This window comes from Delphinapterus leucas, chromosome 12, assembly GCF_059928025.1.
Source record: "Delphinapterus leucas isolate spDelLeu-1000000601 "Yukka" chromosome 12, BTC_Dleu_Yukka2, whole genome shotgun sequence".
Lineage (NCBI taxonomy): Eukaryota > Metazoa > Chordata > Mammalia > Artiodactyla > Monodontidae > Delphinapterus > Delphinapterus leucas.
In genome coordinates this window covers 75413809-75432606 of record NC_143140.1, presented here as the reverse complement: position 1 = coordinate 75432606, position 18798 = coordinate 75413809, and the positions used below count along the sequence as shown (strand labels likewise).

At 34.7% G+C, this 18798-nt stretch overlaps 1 protein-coding gene across 5 annotated transcripts in view; it reads right to left on the bottom strand.

Annotated features, from left to right (window-relative positions):
• PEX3 (peroxisomal biogenesis factor 3) overlaps positions 1-18798 on the bottom strand; it is a 50278-nt gene that overhangs the window by 22810 nt on the left and 8670 nt on the right. For 4 of the 5 annotated variants that reach the window (XR_016395242.1, XM_022558223.3, XM_022558203.3 and 1 more), the window contains exons 3-10: positions 14266-14347; positions 7999-8114; positions 6689-6813; positions 6335-6401; positions 6173-6227; positions 5474-5642; positions 3817-3887; positions 1585-1707 (exon numbers count right to left, since the gene is read on the bottom strand). Coding sequence is in view for 4 of the 5 variants with exons in the window: in XM_022558223.3 (XP_022413931.1) it covers positions 1585-1707; positions 3817-3887; positions 5474-5642; positions 6173-6227; positions 6335-6401; positions 6689-6813; positions 7999-8114; positions 14266-14347 (808 nt within the window). In the remaining variant the exon portion in view is untranslated. The remainder of the gene's footprint in view (positions 1-1584; positions 1708-3816; positions 3888-5473; positions 5643-6172; positions 6228-6334; positions 6402-6688; positions 6814-7998; positions 8115-14265; positions 14348-18798) is intronic. The other variant, XM_022558213.2, reaches the window with a different exon arrangement.

Genomic DNA, 18798 nt, shown 5'->3' with positions numbered 1-18798 from the left:
TAGAAAAAGAAAACAGAAGTACTGGTCACTAGTATTACTGCTATATATTTCTGGATTTCATTTGTTTATATCTTATTTAGGACTCATATCTATATTCATACTTTAAGTGTATAGTTTTTCTTTTACATCCCATGTTTATCCATCATATTTTCTATTGGGTTGTTTCTTGTGATAGGAAAACTTTTAATATTATATATATATATGTTTATATACACACATATGTTATATGCACATGTTGTATATATAGTATATATATAAATATATACATATATATGTAAAATTTAATGTTTTATTAGTTTACATCATTTTTCTGTTAATTCTCTTGAGGGTTCTGGATTATTAATTGTAGTGCACATAATTAGTGATACCTTCTCTCTTTGCCAATAGTTAAGTATAAACACTGAGTACTACAGGAGTGATAATGAGTACTACAGGAGTTCAGAAAAGACTATCAATGGCTGATGTAATTGTAACATAATTTTTATAATTCTTTAGTGTATAAGATCAAGTATTTGTTTATATTATATCAACTATTACAATTCTTATAACTACTCAGGAAATGACTAATACTTCTGCTAGGTAGAGATTATAGTGAAATTTTGTTGACTGGAGCACCTTGAGTATTTTATAGAGGCTGAAATTTTTTTTGATAATTTAAAGAACTGCTAAAGAAGATTTTAGGATGATATTTAAACTGCTTCAGAAAATAAATTTTATGATGCTAGGCATTCCAAATCCTCAATGTTAACTGCAAATTATTCCTTTTTGTATAATAAAGATGGGTCCCAGAGAACTGGGCAAATAAAATAGTCTTGCCCTGTGTATTTCAGAATTAAATTGGACATTGCACATACATACTGCATATCAGTTACTGTTACCCTTAATTTTAACAGATGAGTTTATAGTCAGTTAACATTGATTTAGTACCTATTATTTTCTGAATTTAACTTAAAAAACTGCAAAAGAGCGTAAATCCTAATAGGAGATTCAAGGTGCTCATGCTGAGATGATAAGAATATAATAAAACCATAAGATATCTTTTGGCAGTGTGAATCCATGACTTAGTAATAGTTATGATTAAAATCGCTACCAATTGCACTAACTAAACATTCCTAATCCTACAATAAGGGCTGTAGAACTAGGAGATAATTCATCAAGTGGGAATTTAGAAACAAGAATGCTTGGCTGAATTATACAGGCTAATTATGGCTTATAGTACTGGAATAATATAAGAGAAAACATTAAAACTTAAATAACATTTTCAGTTTTGTATTCTAAAGAGTTAAATCTAAAAAGCCCCAATAATTGAAATTTGGCCTATAGAAAAATAGTTTCACAACTTAAGTACTTTATATAGTGGCAAAATTTTTGGAAGAAATGAAAAGTTTTAATATTGAATACTGAAAGAGCTCCTCCTAATGAAGGAGTCATTGGTTGAACAGAGTTTAATTTGTTGAAAAAACAAACATTCAAATTTATCCTCTAAGATATTTTTGTTACCTGGAACAAAAAATAAACACATCCCAAAGCACTATTTTATTAGAACATTCTTTAGACTGATAACATTCTTTTATGTCTTCTTACCTATTCATGGAGTTACCGTGTTGCAGGTCCTGTTCAGTAGGTCGAAAGAACTCAGCCATATTGTCTAGCAGTCTACTAAATCCTCGGTTTAGACAGGTATTCAAAACTGTACTAAAATCTGGACTACACAAAATAAGAGGATAAGTTACTTTTCAGATTTTCAATCGAAAAGGACACAAATTTAGTAACGATGTGGTTACCTTTGACAACCACCAACATTTCTAGTCACAATTTAGTTTTTAGACTAAAACACTATAAAAATATATCAAGGAGTCAATCTTAAAAGTTAAGCATAAAAAGTGAGCTTATTATTTAGCACAACACAATGAGATTATTCATGCATTTTGCTAGATTTTCTTACATTAGGCAGCACTTTATAAGTGTATTTTTATAAATATCAATAAATAGTATTACTTCTCTTGAGGAAACACTTGAAGAGGAATCCTCTTATAGTCACAGGTTATTGGTTTGCCTTATATACTCTATCATATCATCCCAGTGAAACAGAATATTTTATTAACATGTACAACAGATGAGGAACTGGATACTTGAGGGATGAAGAAATCTGTCCAAAGGTTATGTAATTAGTAAATATGGGAGCCAGAATTTGAACTCAGGCCTTTTTGATCTTAAAGTTCAAGCTCTTTTTGTTACATCATGTCAGTACCTCACAAAAACTCTTTGATATAAAGAATAATATATGTATGCTATGAGAGTTAGAAACTGCCTAGTTGAACAGATTAGTTCTATCTTCGACATGTAGAAATCTCAATTCAACTCATGAGAGTGGAGGGCTAGGGCTATAAGTCTGGGAATTACTAACATACAGACAGTAAATTAATAGGAGTATATAAAATTGCTTGGGGCAGCCTGAGGATGAAATAAGAACAAATACCTGGGAAACACTAATATTTAAAGGAAAGGCAGGCATAGAGGAACCTAAGAAGAAATGATCTGAGAACTGAGAGAAAAATTAGATTTTTCATTGAAGCCGTAAGAGAAAGGAATTTCAAGAAAGCCTTGATCACCAGTGTCAATTACTAGAGAAAGGCCAAGTAAGATGAGCATTACATGTTGACTGGATTTGGCAAAAGTTCACTGATGACCTTTTTCTAGAGCTTCATGGAGTGGTTTGAATAAGAAAAAGGTAGAGATCGCTACTGTAGAAAGTCAAGGGACTAGAACTTGATGAATTCAGATAGTAGAGTCAGTAGCTGAGTTAACCTAAAAATTTGCTGATTTTCTTCAAGATTATGAAAAAATATTATAAACAAAGGATATAATTTGCCCAGAAAACAGAACTAGAAAAAAACTAGAAAAAATGATCTTAAATTATCTTTAATTGAAAAGAAACTTTGATATTTTAATCACTTAAGATAAAGTGGATGGAACTGGTATTACCACTAAGATTTCACAATGATAGAACTACCTCAACGAGTGTTAAGTGGCTCAATCAAGGTTGACCAGATAATAAATAGGACAGCCAACCTTGAATCTAGGTCCTCTCGTCTTCTAATGCATAATCTGATGTTTTTTCCATTTCTAACACTCTGGCTCTCTTCTGGGTAATTTAAAATAGTAATACTCAGTTTAGGGAGGATGTGAAATTTTTATCACTCAAAGATTCAGGAACATTATAGACTATCCTGAAAGGGTTAGGGGAAGTAGTTCTCAAAATTGAGTACAGGTGTGTGTGCATACACATAAGCATGTGTGTACATGTGTCTACACCTGAGGCCTAGCTGGAGCTGGCTAGCTTTGGCTGCCAAGAGCATCTTTTCCCAACTCTCCAAGTCAGCACTGAGTGACGTCAAGTTGGTAGTCAGCACTGCTGTGGCTACAATTTGTTTCTGGTCTTTTTTCTTTACAGGGCTGGTTGTTAACCATTTACCACTACACACTGAGCATATGAGAATCACCCTTGAAAGCTTTCCTCAAAATATAAACGCTAACTATCTTCCAGTGCCTTAACTAGTAGATCAGAGTCTCTAGGCTAGGAAAGTAGGTGGGGGCAAGGCATGGGTATCCTAAAAAAAAATCTTTGCTTCCCTCCCCACCCTAATAAGAGGACCATTAGTTTAGGTAGGAAATCCTACTTAAGGCAGGGGAATAGATTTTAAATTTAATTTTAACAAAATATTATGTTGAACGTTGTTCAAAAAAAACTATAAAATGGTCATAAGTACATTCAAAAAAGAAGCACATGCTTTCTGTTACATGCAGTATACATACCTTTCCAACATGTCTCTAGTTTCATTGAGTAGTTTAATAGTGGTAACATCTCTAGGAGAAAGCCCACAGGCCTGTGAAATTAAAAGGCCACATTTCAGGGTTTCAAATATTAGCACAGGGTTATGATGAAACAAATCATATTAATAAACTCAGGAGTTCAGGAAGCCTAAAAGTCTGTGTTCTATCAACAATCAAAAAATGTTAAACTCAAAACACTATAAAGGTTCATGTGCACAGGTAAGCAGTATTTAGAACATGAGTCACAGTAAGATCTTTGTTTATCTGACCCCTCTTGGACACATTTCTAGAATATACTTACAAAGAAAAAAATAGCCTTTGAGGTTGCAGAGGCCAGGGATTTTTTTTCTTTGATTGTTAAGACTTTTTATCAGGATATGTATGTGTCTTTTCTCATCAATCTAGTTTAGTCTACGGCTCTGTGTGTCCTTTCAATCTGAAGTTGCAGGTTTAAATTTAACTCAGGTAAGATTTGGTCTATCATCCCTCTCTTCATCCGTTCTTTTGAATAATTTTCTTTTTTAATTCCACTGTTGAATTTTAAAATTTGGAAATTGCTTTATCATTCCAGAAAGCTTTTTAAATACTATTATTGCATCTCCTTGAGATTCTAATTTGTAAGTAAGTTTTCTCCTGTTTCTTTCATTAATTCTGTCAGGTCTGTTCTGCTCGTTCAATTTAGCCTCCATCCTGCAGTTCACAGGGTTTCCTCAGATGGTTTGCAATTTGTTTTTTGGCCTATTCATGAATGCAGGGTCTCTCAGTACCCACAAACATCTATCTCTGGGGTTTCTGGGCAAGGGGGAAACCGGCAGGCAATGAAAAACATGGCAGTCTTTGTTCTAACAGGACCTTTATGCTGAGGTATGGCATAGGGGCCTCTCTGGTCTAAGACTTCTCCAATTGTTAAGTGAGAGATATTCTTCTCTCAATGGCAAAGAATGGATGCAATCCACTTAGGTATAAAATTTTTAAAAAATGAGGTCTATAACCTGTAACCTTTGGCATTTTTATTATTCTTAACCAATGAATAACTTAAATCACAACTGGCTGGGACACACCAGTGTATAGCAACACCATAGTTGATATATGTTAGATTAGGCCTTCTTTGTTTCTCAACTGGATGACTCCTTCAGTCCATTCAGATAATGCCATCATTGATTCATCTTAAAAAGCAAATGTGATTGTGGTACTGGCTTGATTAGAATTTGAAATGGAAGTTGACTCTTTATCTTGGCACACAAAGCTCTTTAGGATCTTGCCCCAACTACCAGCTTTATCTTCTGTTACCTGACCTCATACAGAAATGCTCTAGCCAAAGGAATTGAATTTGTCTCCTGTGTTCCCCAGGTGTAATGAATACATCTTATTCATTTTATATCCCAATCATACTAGTGTCTGTCACATAACGAATATTCAATAAAATTCTGCTGAATATCTAAAGTTTTTTCTAACTGGAAGTCAGTTCCATTTACAGTTTGTTTTCTAAATTAATGAGGTTTTATTTAAATTACTAAAACACATGTCTTTCAATCACTTACCTTTCAAGAGACTCAGAAATCTAAATTTTAAGAGATAGTGAAAAAAACCTTAAAAAAAAAGAGTAATTCGTTTGGTTAAATGGTTATGAATTAAGCACCTGAACTGCTAACGGAGTTTCTTCATCTGGCATCATATAATGGCACAATAAAGATCTGGATCCATCGTTATTAATCCAAGAAGAAGATTTATGTTGCTCAACGAGATCTCTGATTTCTTTTAGTTTTTGCTCCAAGTCCAAAAGGGACAAAGAATGTTTAAGAGAAACACTAGAAACAGAGAAAAGGGAACTGGGATAAATTGAAACTATACAACACATCCTATACACACTCTTACCCTAACAGGTTACTACCTGAGATCCTGTTTCAACCAGTCAAACCCTGAAACTGCTGACTGTGAAATCACTAGAGTAGATTAAGAAATCAGCTACCCGTTAAGGACCAAGAAAAATCTTGCTGCAGATTTCACAAGAAAATTCCCACTGTATGAACGGGAGTTAAAAGCCTCAGACACAGATTTTTAAAAGCAGGTTTTTTATCTCATGACCCAAATATCTCTGGTTTGTTTGGAAATCAATCAATAAACAATGAAACATTAAATCTTTTCCCTTATTATGAAAAGGTTGATACTGATGAAGAAAATGGATTCCACAATGTAACACCGCAGGGCTGTGTCCATATTAGGTTAAGAGTTTCGCAGACCACCATTTGTCAAATCACTAGCTTCATTAGAACAATTCGAATTTTTCTTTTATTCATCAGAATCAGTAAGTCAGAAAAGCCAAAGCAAAATGCCTTACCTTCCTAAAATCTTCTGCACAGCTTGTTTAATGACAGTAATCAATTCTGTCAGGCCTATTAAAGCAAAAACAAACATAAAAGCGTTGTTGACTTTTTCAATTCCTCAATACTACAAATGAATGAATCAGAATTAGTTTACAGGTCACGAATAAGAATCTTACCATCTCCAAGGAGGTGTTGAATACTTGATAAATATTGCTGTTGGACATCTGGGGGGGCAAGAACTGTCTGTATAAAACAGAAATAAGGTACCCAATATTATTAGTAAATAATAATATTTTCATTATAACTTGAGCTGAGATTCTTTAGGACCTGGAACGACAGGAAAAATACTATTCTTTAACATAACAAAAAGCCTAGCTTCAAAATATGAAGAATAATAATGCTAAAAGTTTATAATCACATGAAATATAAAGATATTTATTCTATATGAATTATCATGATAAATAATATTTGGTTAAATTTTGAACCTCTTGAAAGAAAGGGCAATATCTATTGAAGTCTATTAAACTTACGGTGCCATTTTTGCCAACTGCTGCATTATCCAGGTAAATATATCCACCAATTATGTTTAACTGGACTCGCAAAAGAACCACCAGCATGCAAGTACTGTACACAGCTACGATACTTCTTGTGAAACCTTTACAGAGAAAAGAAAACCACTTGGTACTAATTATTAAAATATAAACAAATGTGTAAAATCACAAACCATTCCTACAGTTATTTTTTCATAAGATGACTTTAAAAATACATTTGTAATTGTTTCAAGTACAAAAATATATCAATTCAAAACATTTCATAGTTTATCTGCTTAAAAAATGTTTATTGTAAATTAGGAATGATCTCTTAATTGAAACAATAACCAAAAAAAACAATAACGGATATATTCAGTGAAGGGTTATATATTATCAGCTTAGAAAGGAAAAAAAGAAAGGACTGGGAAGCACTAAGTGTTGCAGCCTCAGAACTCAGAGCTGTCCAGGGAGCCAGTCCTGAGTAAGAGAAGAGGGCTGAGCATGGAAGAGCTCCAGCCGTCAATGGCAGGTAAAAGGGGATAAAGGATAAGCCCATTAAAGGGCTGGAGGAAGGTACACAAAGACAGGGAAACACCCAGAGACCCGGCTAGGACAGCGTGTTCAAAACAGAGGAGAGAGAAAGGTGCTGACTCTTGTGGAGAGGTCTAGTAGGATGAAAATGTCCAGTGGATTTAGCAACACAGAAGTTACTACTGATGCTTGAGACATCTGCTGGGGTGGAGATACACAACTGGAAACCAGGCTCTAGTATGTCAAACAGTGAGTAGGAGTGCAGAAGGAAAGACAGGGAATGTAGAAATCTTTTGTATTATACAATGGATGTGAGAAAGTACAATAGCTGAAAGGAAATACAGGGTAGTACAAAAGTTTAGTTCATTTTCAAATAGGTAAAGTTTAAGCATGATTCAGTTGATAAGGATTAGTTGAATGGATAGGAAAACACAGGAATAACTGACAGTATGAAGTTCTGAGACATGGAGATACATCTATTCTAGGGCAGCTTTTTGCTACAAATTTTTATCACTAATCAAAGTTTGCATACAATATCAAAGTAAAGTTACTATCTGGGTTGGAGTAAAAACTTCCTTCAAAGTATATACTGTAGATATCAGTACCTAATATGCATATATGTAGTCTAGGACAGGTTTACATATTATCATAACAATAATAATACCACCACCACCGCTAAAATTTATTGAGTAGTTTCTATGACCATTGATCTACTTGCTTTATGAGAATTATTTAATCTGACAAAAACTCTATGAGGTAGGTAAAGAAGAGTTACCCACATAATAGAGTACAAAAATTCCCCGTTAAAAATATTTTAAGGCTGTTCTGTTGCACAGAATACGCAGGCTTACTTATTATCTTCAGATCCTCCCATATGTCTAGCTTGTTTGAAGGCCTAAAGAAAAATATCAGAAAATAATAATATAGGTAATCTAACAGAAAACTTTGAACTTTACAGCTCTATACTTAATTATATTTTATCACAGGATAACTGCAGAAAACAAAGCCCATAAAATATAGTAAAAACAACTGTAATTTCAGTAACTGATAATAACCATTTTCATAGTATCCTGGTGTATATCCTTCCAGTCTTTCTCCTCCTTCTGAGCATATGCATATGTGTATTATAAAATCAGACAGGAAAAGCAGGAATATTTATTTCTTTCCCTTATTTACTGTTTTATAAATAATGCAGTAGGTTCTATAACTCTTCAAAGGTAAGTAATGAAGTATTTTTTGTTTAAAAGTATCATTACAAACACATGCGTTTAAATGTGTGTTTGATGTGTTTCTACCCACTGTAGTTATTATCCTTACTGATGTTCAAACTGCCCATCTTTGACTATTGTGGGACTATTCAGGTTAGTTCCTAAGTCCTTTTGACACGACCCCTTTAGTCTTTGACAACTTCCTTGCTCTCTGACATAAAAAGCTGTTCTGGGATCATCTTGTTCAATTCTTGCTGCGAACCTGAAATCATCCATTTCTCTGAGAGTCCTGGTTCCTAGTAGTGGAAAATGGTAGTCTGAGACTTAATCCTTTGATTAAGGATGTTCATTGCTACTGGGTAGGTCATTATTTCTAAGCCTTTTCAGTAGACTAAGCTAGTAAATATCAATATATGTATGTATTTATTTATTTATATGAACATATATTCAAAGAGATAAAATACATCATGAATTCATATTGATACTTCTAATTCAAAATTAGGACCACTGGGTTTTTTAACAATCTCATTGTTCTTACATCTGTATTTCTTTTTGCTTACACTAGAAATCAGTGAAACTAACATAATTACTAATTTGCTTCATCCCTCACTCTATGGACAACGGTCTCAGAACAGCAATAGCAACAGTGAAAAGAGTTTAAGTTTTTTTTTTTCAATTCTGTATGCTCTAAGAGTATATATCCCACTAAAAACACACAAATTTCTATTTTTTTAATTAATTAATTAATTTATTAATTAATTTATTTATGTGTTTGGTCTTTCTGTGTGAGGGCTTTCTCTAGTTGAGGCAAGTGGGGGCCACTCCTCATCGTGGTGCGCGGGCCTCTCACTATCAAGGCGTCTCTCATTGCGGAGCACAGGCTCCAGACGCACAGGCTCAGTAATTGTGGCTCACGGGGCTAGCTGCTCCGCGGCATGTGGGATCTTCCCAGACCAGGGCTCGAACCCGTGTCCCCTGCATTGGCAGGCAGATTCTCAACCACTGCGCCACCAGGGAAGCCCTCAAATTTCTGTTTTAAAGTCACTTGGCATAGTTTCTCTTTTTGTGATTACAACATCAACTAGATACGCATTTGGGTTAATTTCATTTATTTTACTATCACTTTTTAAACATTGCTTTTTAAACACTAAACATAGTTTTATAAATATGTAAAATATTTATATGGTTCCAAACTCAAATTTATACAACACAGTATATTCAAAGAAGTCCATTCCTACCCACCTTTATTCTTTTTCTTCTTCATAGGTAACTATTAAAAAAATATACTTTAACTTCCCATTGTTTTCCTTTATATAGGCAAATATGTATATATATTCATATCTGCCCCCTTAGATAAATGGTGGCATTCTATACACATTTTCCTTTATCTTTTAAAAAAATATAACAATATATCCTGGGGATCATTCCATAATAGTATAGAGATAGTAGCCATCGTTTTTTGTTTTTGTTTTTTTTAAAACCATGGCATAGTACTCCACTCACTGTGTGTGTATACTACGTGGATGAAGTTCAGGGCTTTTCAAATCACCTTTGTGGTAGGACCAGGTTTTTTTCTTATTTCTAATCTGTCACAGATGAACAGTTTGGTAAAATACAATAAAAATGAATTACTAGAAAAATGAAATTAAAAAACCACAAAGATACAAAAAATACAATCCCATATTCTTTATAATTATAATCAAACAATGAGTTACCATTACAATTATGGGATATTACTAGCTTCTTATCTTTCTTTGGCACTGGAGAGACTGTAGAGCTTCAGGTATCCCTTTCCTAGACGGCACAAGTGTGGTAGATATATGGAGAAAATCCTACCAGGCCCTGCTGCAACCTTACGCTACTGTTCAGGCCTTGTGGCAGAACACCATATTTTAGTCCCATATTAAATTGGGAATCAACCACAATTCAAGGGTTAGGTATTTCAATGCAAGTAAATCACTTCTTTTGAATGTTATCTAAGATAAATTTCAAAGTGATTCTTATAGAAATTCTAAATGAAACAAGATAAGAAAACAGTGGTTCCAAAATTTTAACACAGGAAGTGCTCAACAGCAGCAGGCTGTGGAAGGGCAAACTAGGCTATCTGTCTGGAAACTGTACTTATTTGGCATGATTTTGGTGGGACAGGACTGAATTATAGCCACACAGGACATTTCTTCATGTTGACATTCACCACTATCAGACTTAAAAGTAGATTTAAGTGAGTTATAAGATGAGACCTAACGTACAGCACGGTGAATACAGTTGATAATAATGCTTTCGTATACTTGAAATTTCCTGAGAATAGATGTTAAGTGTTCTCACCACACACCAAAAAAATGGTAACTACATGAGGTGATGGATATGTTAATTAGCTTGACTGTGGTAATCATTTTTAATATATACATTTACAAAAAATGAAAAAAAAATTCACCTTATCTGTTTTAAAGATTCTGATTCCAAACCTATGTAGAACAAAGTACTTTCTAGGCCAAGATTCCTTTCAAATGATTTGTCTGATGGAAACCAACTCCAAGTTAAATACAATCAGACTCTTTAATACTACCAAAATATGTTTAAGAATTAAACTAATCCTTTCAAAGTGTTCTACCTGTCTTGTGATGAAGGATGTTTAAGATCCTTTGCCATTGAAACTACACTGCCATTATCAATCATCAATAAGAATGCCAAATATTAAAGGCAGTGATGGCTGTTTATTTGCTACTATAAAACTGATAAAATAAGACTATCAAACCTTTCATTTATTTCTGAGTAGTTGTTATCACAATTAGTTTAAGGAGAAAATTAACTTGCTTGACAGGCTTATATGAGGCCAGAGTTGACTGAAAACCAATACAAAAGCAGTCCTAAGATTGGAGGCCTTACTTTAATCACACTTTCTAAGGGCTCAAGCGTCTCTTTATGCAAATACTTTTCAAATGGACATTCTCCCCTCCCCCAGCCCCCAAACTGCAAATAGTAATTTCAAATCAAAAGAAAGGAAAGAAAAAATAACACAGAGATGTTTAAAGAGGAAACAGGCAATGAGGAGAACTGTTGTGCATCTTATCCTTCCAAGAATTTAAGAAATTCTCCTGTGTTATAAAGAAAAGAGGCCTCATGCCTTTTCTTTAAAGCTATCCAGGATTACCCATCATTAATCCCTTTGCTCTCTAGCCTCCCACATTTTCTCCCCACATTTTACCACAGACTAACCATAGTATGTCTTGAATTATGACAATTTATTTCATCTAATTCCTCCTTTGGATGACAAAGTCTTAGAGAGAAAGAGACCTTATCTTAATTATCTTGAATCCCCCAAAACACAGGGAATGTAGGGCCTTACAGGAAACAGGGTTACCAAGAAAGAATCCCACTTATGTTTAATGTGTGTCTGTGTTGCTTTTATAAAAGTGTATTCACTTATTTCATTTGTCTTGCCTTCTCAGTAAGACTAAAACTTAAGGCAATTAAAATTTATTTTTCTATATGTTTCTTCTTTATATAATCACATGAACTAATTTATAAACCAAACCTTACATCCATAAGTAGTAGTAAAAGTGCGTCAGCCACTAAGAATCATGAAACTAAGGAAAAAATTCTTATCACTAGCATTATACTTTAATCAGATTAAAAAACCTGATCAGTTGGTTGAATAAGGGAATATCTAGGTTATGCCTTTTTTTAAGTAATTTTCTTTAGGGACTGTCATCATGTTGTTGAAGTGCAGAGTTGTAACTTTGTGTGGATTATGGACAGTCAATAATATGTATTTAAAAGCTGCACTATTGCAAAATGGGTGTATTATCCAGGTGCTCATACACTTTTCTTTTATTGTTACTTGATTTTTATTTATTTTTTTAAAATTTATTTTTATTGTTGGCTGCGTTGGGTCTTAGTTGCAGCATGTGGAATTTTTTGTTGCAGTGCGTGGGCTCTTTGTTGTGGCGCGTGTGTGGGCTTTCTCTCTAGTTGTGGCACGCAGTCTCAGTAGTTGCGACGTGCAGGCTTAGTTGCCCCATGGCGTGTGGGATCTTAGCTCCCTGACCAGGCATTGAACCTGCATCCCCTGTGTTGGAAGATGGATTCTTAACCACTGGACCACCAGGGAAGTCCCTGTTACTTGATTTTTAAACTTTGCTTTAGCCACTTAAAAACTGTTATGACACAATTTGCTTCAAGTCCATTCCGAGTTGTATATTTGTTTTCTAATAAAAAAATTACAATTTATACCCCCATCCAAAAAAAGTACACAAACCAATTGTATATAAATTCAGTGTTATTTTGGGAGGTATTATCTGACTACAGAAAATGTCTCCAAAGAAACTGTCCACCTTGCTGCGTAACCTGCCTGAGCACTAAATTCCTATTTGCAAAATGCAGTTAATAATATCTGCCTCAGAAGCAACCTAAGTGTCCATCAACAGATGAATGGATAAAGAAGATGTGGCACATATATATAATGGAATATTACTCAGCCATAAAAAGAAATGAAATTGAGTTATTTGTAGTGAGGTGGATGGACCTAGAGTCTGTCATACAGAGTGAAGTAAGTCAGAAAGAGAAAAACAAATACTGTATGCTAACACATATATATGGAATTTAAAGAAAAAAATGGTTCTGAAGAACCTAGGGGCAGGACAGGAATAAAGATACAGACGTAGCGAATGGACTTGAGGACACAGGGAGGGGGAAGGGTAAGCTGGGATGAAGTGAGAGAGTGGCACGAACATATATACACTACCAAATGTAAAATAGATAGCTAGTGGGAAGCAGCCACATAGCACAGGGAGATTGGCTCGGTGCTTTGTGACCACCTAGAGGGGTGGGATAGGGAGGGTGGGAGGGAGACGCAAGAGGGAGGAGATATAGGGATATATGTATACGTATAGCTGATTCACTTTGTTATAAAGCAGAAACTAACACACCATTGGAAAGCAATTATACTCCAATAAAGATGTTAAAAAAAAAATCTGCCTCACAAGGATACTGTGGAAATTAAATGGGAGTAATGTACCTAGCACTGGGCCTGGCACAAAGAGACACCCCAGAAAGAGCACTTTCTTTCCCCTGACTACTGGAGGATGATTACAAGGAAAATGAATATCTTTCGATAAGGCCACAATGATTAAAATATATTTAATGAAACCATTCCCCTCCACCCCCCTTCTTGTTCATTAAAAGAAGCCATTTCCTTCTGGAAGTCTTCTCAAACTAACACAGCATCACACTAAATTACAATACTCCAATACATACTACTCTCCACATACAAGGTCCTATGTATGAAAGTGCTTTGTACACAGTACACTGTCATGGTAAGATAAATTATCATTATCACATGCTCATGTTATATTTGTACTTCATTTTGCTAATGATATAAAATGTAAGTTCATGTGCTTTCGTTATTTAAAATGTATGTTCACATGCTTTAGCTAGTACGCTGTAAACTCTTTAAGAATATTAAAGAGTTAATATTTAATATTTAACATTACTGTCGCTTCACAACATCTGGTTCAGGAACACATTCCCTAAGTACTCAATAATTAAATTTCTGAAAAAGTGTCAAAGTGACGGAAGATCTCTTCATATGAAAACCAGAATACATACAAATATTGTCACCCTAAATACTTTGCACATCAAGGTGGAACATAAATAAATGGACAAAATATTAATTAAATGATATTGTACGTAAATATTTTTTTCTAAATGAGCTTATTTATTATAAGCTCTAAATAGAAAGAAAAATAAGAAAACAAAGACTTTTGAAAAGTATTTCAGTTACATTCTATAAATTTTCAGTGCAATGTATAAATGAGAATGGCTGTAACTTGCATTTACCTGTTTTTTAGCAGAGCTGTAAGGCTCTCAGAATTGAGTTGCTGCATTAAGGCCTCTCTCAGTGTTGGAAGCATGGACAGCACTATAATACAAACAGAAAATTAAAAAGGTCACAAGTGATAGGACTGCCTTCACTGAGAAATGCACATTGTTTTAGGCTATGTGACAGGACTAGCAACTAGGAAGGGTTGGTAAGGAAGGTCAGGGCTTTCAAATTATTATTAAGAATAAAAACCAGTTACCTACTAATAAATCATTAATCTGCTCACGTGAAGCAAAATTATGCATATACATGTTATGATCATAGTGATGCAAACAAGTACACGTAGAAGAAAGAATGGGAAGAATTATTCCCAAATGTTAACAGTGTTGGTCTTTGGGCTACAGACTATGGATAATTCTTTTTTTTTTCCAGATCTTTTACAATAAATGTTTATTTCTGATTCAATAAAATGATCTTTTGTCTTTAGCTATACTTCTTGCTTCACATTTTATTTCTAATTTTAGAAAACATTTATTTCTTAAATACTACAAAGCAACAGGCATTTGTTACAACCTTAGACAAAAGTGCATCAGGCTAGGAATTAAGAGCTGCCGAGCTGTAGTTTTGGTTTTGACAATGGCTATTGTTCGAATACCAACATGAAGATACAATAAGATATAATACTCTATGGAAAAAAAAGACTGCATGTAATTTATGGGAGTTACTTTATTTATGGCTCTATGCATGGTATAAGAAATGTTGGTGAAATGTACATATATAAATTTAAAATGTATTTCTAACACTAAAGAAGTAGTGGTAACAAAATGAAAAAATATCAAGAGATTACAAATGCCATATTCTAAAAGGGAAAAATTTAGTGTATGATTTTTACTTCTTGACAAGGCAAGATATTAATGACAAATCCATGTTATTTTTTTTCTATAGAAAATTCAGCTTTTAACCTACTCTAAACATTTATTTCAGTGCTGCATTGTGTAGCTTCAGCTTATTTCCTCAAGATATATGATTAAATCACCTAAGTTGTTTAGACCACTAACTAAAGTAGCAGCTCAGTCAATGTAAAACGTGGTTTCTCTCTTAGTGTCCGTGGTATATATATCTAGCCTAAACATGGTATTTTATCTTACCAAGAAAAAGCAACACTAGAGTCCTAAATTCAGAAAAAGTAGTAGGGAACTTTAAAGATTATGTGGTATGACAACATGATTTAAGAGGAATCTCTTCAATAATTCTCCTGAGAGATAAGAGCTTCTGACTTTCCACTTCAGCATACTCAACCAAAGACAAGGCTATTCTTCTCTTCTAGCCATCTGTACTAACACTGAACAAATATGTTTCTGTATTGAGTTGAATACAGCTTTCATGTCTTGCTTTAGCCACCTGGTCTCCATGATAAACATCCCCAGTCCAACCACAAATCACAGGACAACCCTTCACCAGCCTTGAATCTGTGTGACCCTGAGCAAATTATTTAACTTCTCTGTGCCTCAGTTTCCTCATCTGTAAACTGGGGATGACAGTGGATCTACCTTACAGGACTGTTGTAAGGATTAAGGATAAAAGGCATTAGAACAGTGCTTCTTTACACATGGAAATGCTCAGTAAGTGTTAGCTCTTTTTATTATTATCCTTACTGGGCTTCTTCTGACACATGCCAGTTTGTATCTTCTTAATATGTGAGAGGCAGAAATGGACCTCTGCTCTGACTACCACAGAGCATGTTATAACTACCTTTGAGCTGAACCACAGACTTTATTACTTCAGTCTAAGATTAAATTAGTATTTCCAGAAGTCACATCATACTCTGGTTCATAACAAGCTTATGTTCAACTAGAATTCCCAATCTTTCCTCATACGTCCTGTTTTTAAGCCAGCTTGGATAATTCTGTATCAGTACAAAAGACTTTTAATGCAGAACAATTCTTTTATCCCAGTCTAGCACTTAAACGGGACTAGACTATTTTGCATCCCCAACTTCATTTGTGGTGTCAGTTATGCATCCAAGCATTGTCTCAACAGTGAGAGTGTAAATTTAATAAGCACTTCTCCCAAATCTTTAGTAAAATCATGAAGATGGTAGAGACAATGGGCAGGGCACAGAAGCATTCCATTAGATACTATCTTTCAAGTTGGGGTCAACTTCTTGGGTTAAAAAACTGATTATATTTACCTAAAAGTACTAACTTTTTCTAGTATGTCCATTACATCTTATTCAAAAGAATAGAAATTTAATTATATGATTCGTAACCCCATTATCAATACATATCAGAAAGCTAATTTGGAAATTTTTTCAGTGAGCCTATATTTTGGCTCTTAGTGGGCACCATATTTTAGTTTTAACTGCCTGTATCAGCTCTTCATTCATCTGAGGGGTGTGATGGTCATGGAGATGTGCCACTCGCATCTTCTGCTGGGAGGAGCATAATTAACTGACAGCTCCAGCTGCCACCCCTCTGGATCTACACTGCTCTCAGCCAATGACAGTGCTTGGTGGGGATACTAAAGCAGGCCCGATCCTGAGGGACTCCTCTACCAGGGAACTTAGGCTTGAGGACTCCCGACTGGCCTGCCAAAACTTTCTTAAAACCGTGCTGTAGTCAGAGACTCTTCTTACCTAACCTTCCTTCCTCTGCCTATTCTATTCACAACTATCAGACCTGTATGGTGGTCTAAAGGCTTTCCTTGCTTACTTCTGCTCCCTCCTCTTTATTCTGCATGGGTGTTCCCCCCAATCAGTCTCCTGCACATCTAATCCCATCTTAGCTGTGCTTCCCAGAGCACCTAAACTGACACAAGGGTCCATGTCAAACTAAGATGTATTTTGAGATCCCAGAAGTCAGCATTTTTCATTTTTTGAAAATTTGAGTAATAACTGGAAATGAACTGTTCTTAAACTAGTGGTTAATAGTGGGGAGAGGGAAGGGGCAGGGGCAGTACAGGGGTAGGAAAAAAAAAGGATTATTTTGGAATTATATGAAATCATGTATGTGAAACTTTTGAAAACTGTAAAGCACTGAAGAATTTAAAGAATCTTTCATTCAATTAAAAAAAAAGAAAAGAAAAAAAAGAAATGGACTGCTCTTATTCTTTAAAAATTCATTAAAATGTCCTTGGTAGTACCACTACATTGAATGCTAAATATTGATTTAAAGAACTGTGTAATTTTTAAAAAGTTATATTACTGAGTATTTATTATGTACCAAGCACTTTATATGAATTACCGCATTCTCATAAAACATTTATGAAGTGGGTTTTATGATGATCATTTTATAGAGGAAAGAACTAGATTTAGATTTGCCCAAAGACACACAGATATTACAAGGCAAAACTAGTAACAGAACCAGATCTGCCTCACCCTTGAGCCTGTGCTCTTACTTACTGTACCTTATCTGAGTTGCCATTTTACACAACATTTATGATTAATTTTTGCTTTATAGATTGAAGTATTATTATTTCAAACATTAAAAATCATGGGACTTCCCTGGCAGTCCAGTGGTTAAGACTCTGCGCTCCCAATGCAGGGGGCACGTGTTCAATCCCAGGTAGGGGAACTAAGATCCCACGTGCCGCACGGCACAGACAAAAAAAAAAAAAAAAATCATACTCCAGCTGAAATGCAATGTGTCTCTTAACCTTCTTAATCCCAGCCTCTTTATCAAATGAGACTGAGCTAAAAACAAAGTTCTTCCAACCTTGAAAAAATATTCTACTTTTAAAATTGAACAAAGAGAACCTACCTTTATAAATTTTTTTCTAAATTAATTGTTCTTGAAAGAAATGGTAGAAAAGCATTAAGCTTCAAACAATAACAAAGAAAAACAAGTTTGACATGGATTTGAGAACTAATTCTTCAAGGAGTTATTCCAATTATAACATAACACCTTGTTTTCTTCAAATATGGGCAGCTGATTTTGTTATAGCATCCTCCCAGTAGGTTTCTAGCTCTGGAGATTAAATTATTACCACTGATTAACACTGAGTGTATACTATTGTGTTAGACTTACAGGTCTCTAGGTGCCTTGTAAATGTAAGAAATTCTTTACTATGACATATATGGCCCAATGGCATCAGGCCCACTCCTGCAGCCCTGTCTCCTATCACTCTTCTTCCATTGCTCATGCTACTCTAGCTACACAGCCTTTTTCGCTATTTCTCAAATATGCCAAGCTTGTTCCCACCACAGGCATTTTGTATGGCTCCCTCCATTGTACCATTTAATTTCTCCTCAAATGTCACTTCCTTAAAGAGGTCTGACTCCTGGTTGCCCCACCTTAAAGAGAACCCCACCCCTCACACAGCTCATTCTCTTGTAAGCAGTCATCACTGCCTAAAGTCATTTATCTGTTGTTTATCATCTTCTTCTCTCACTAGTGAATAAACTCTGAAGGTCAGGTTTTTGTTTTTTCACAAAATTGACCAAATTGTTCACCTTCTGTTTCCCCAGTGCTGAGTACTGTTGAGTATTTGCTGAATGAATAAATAAAATGAATGAACAAGCATCTATGTTGCATATTAATTTACACTGATTT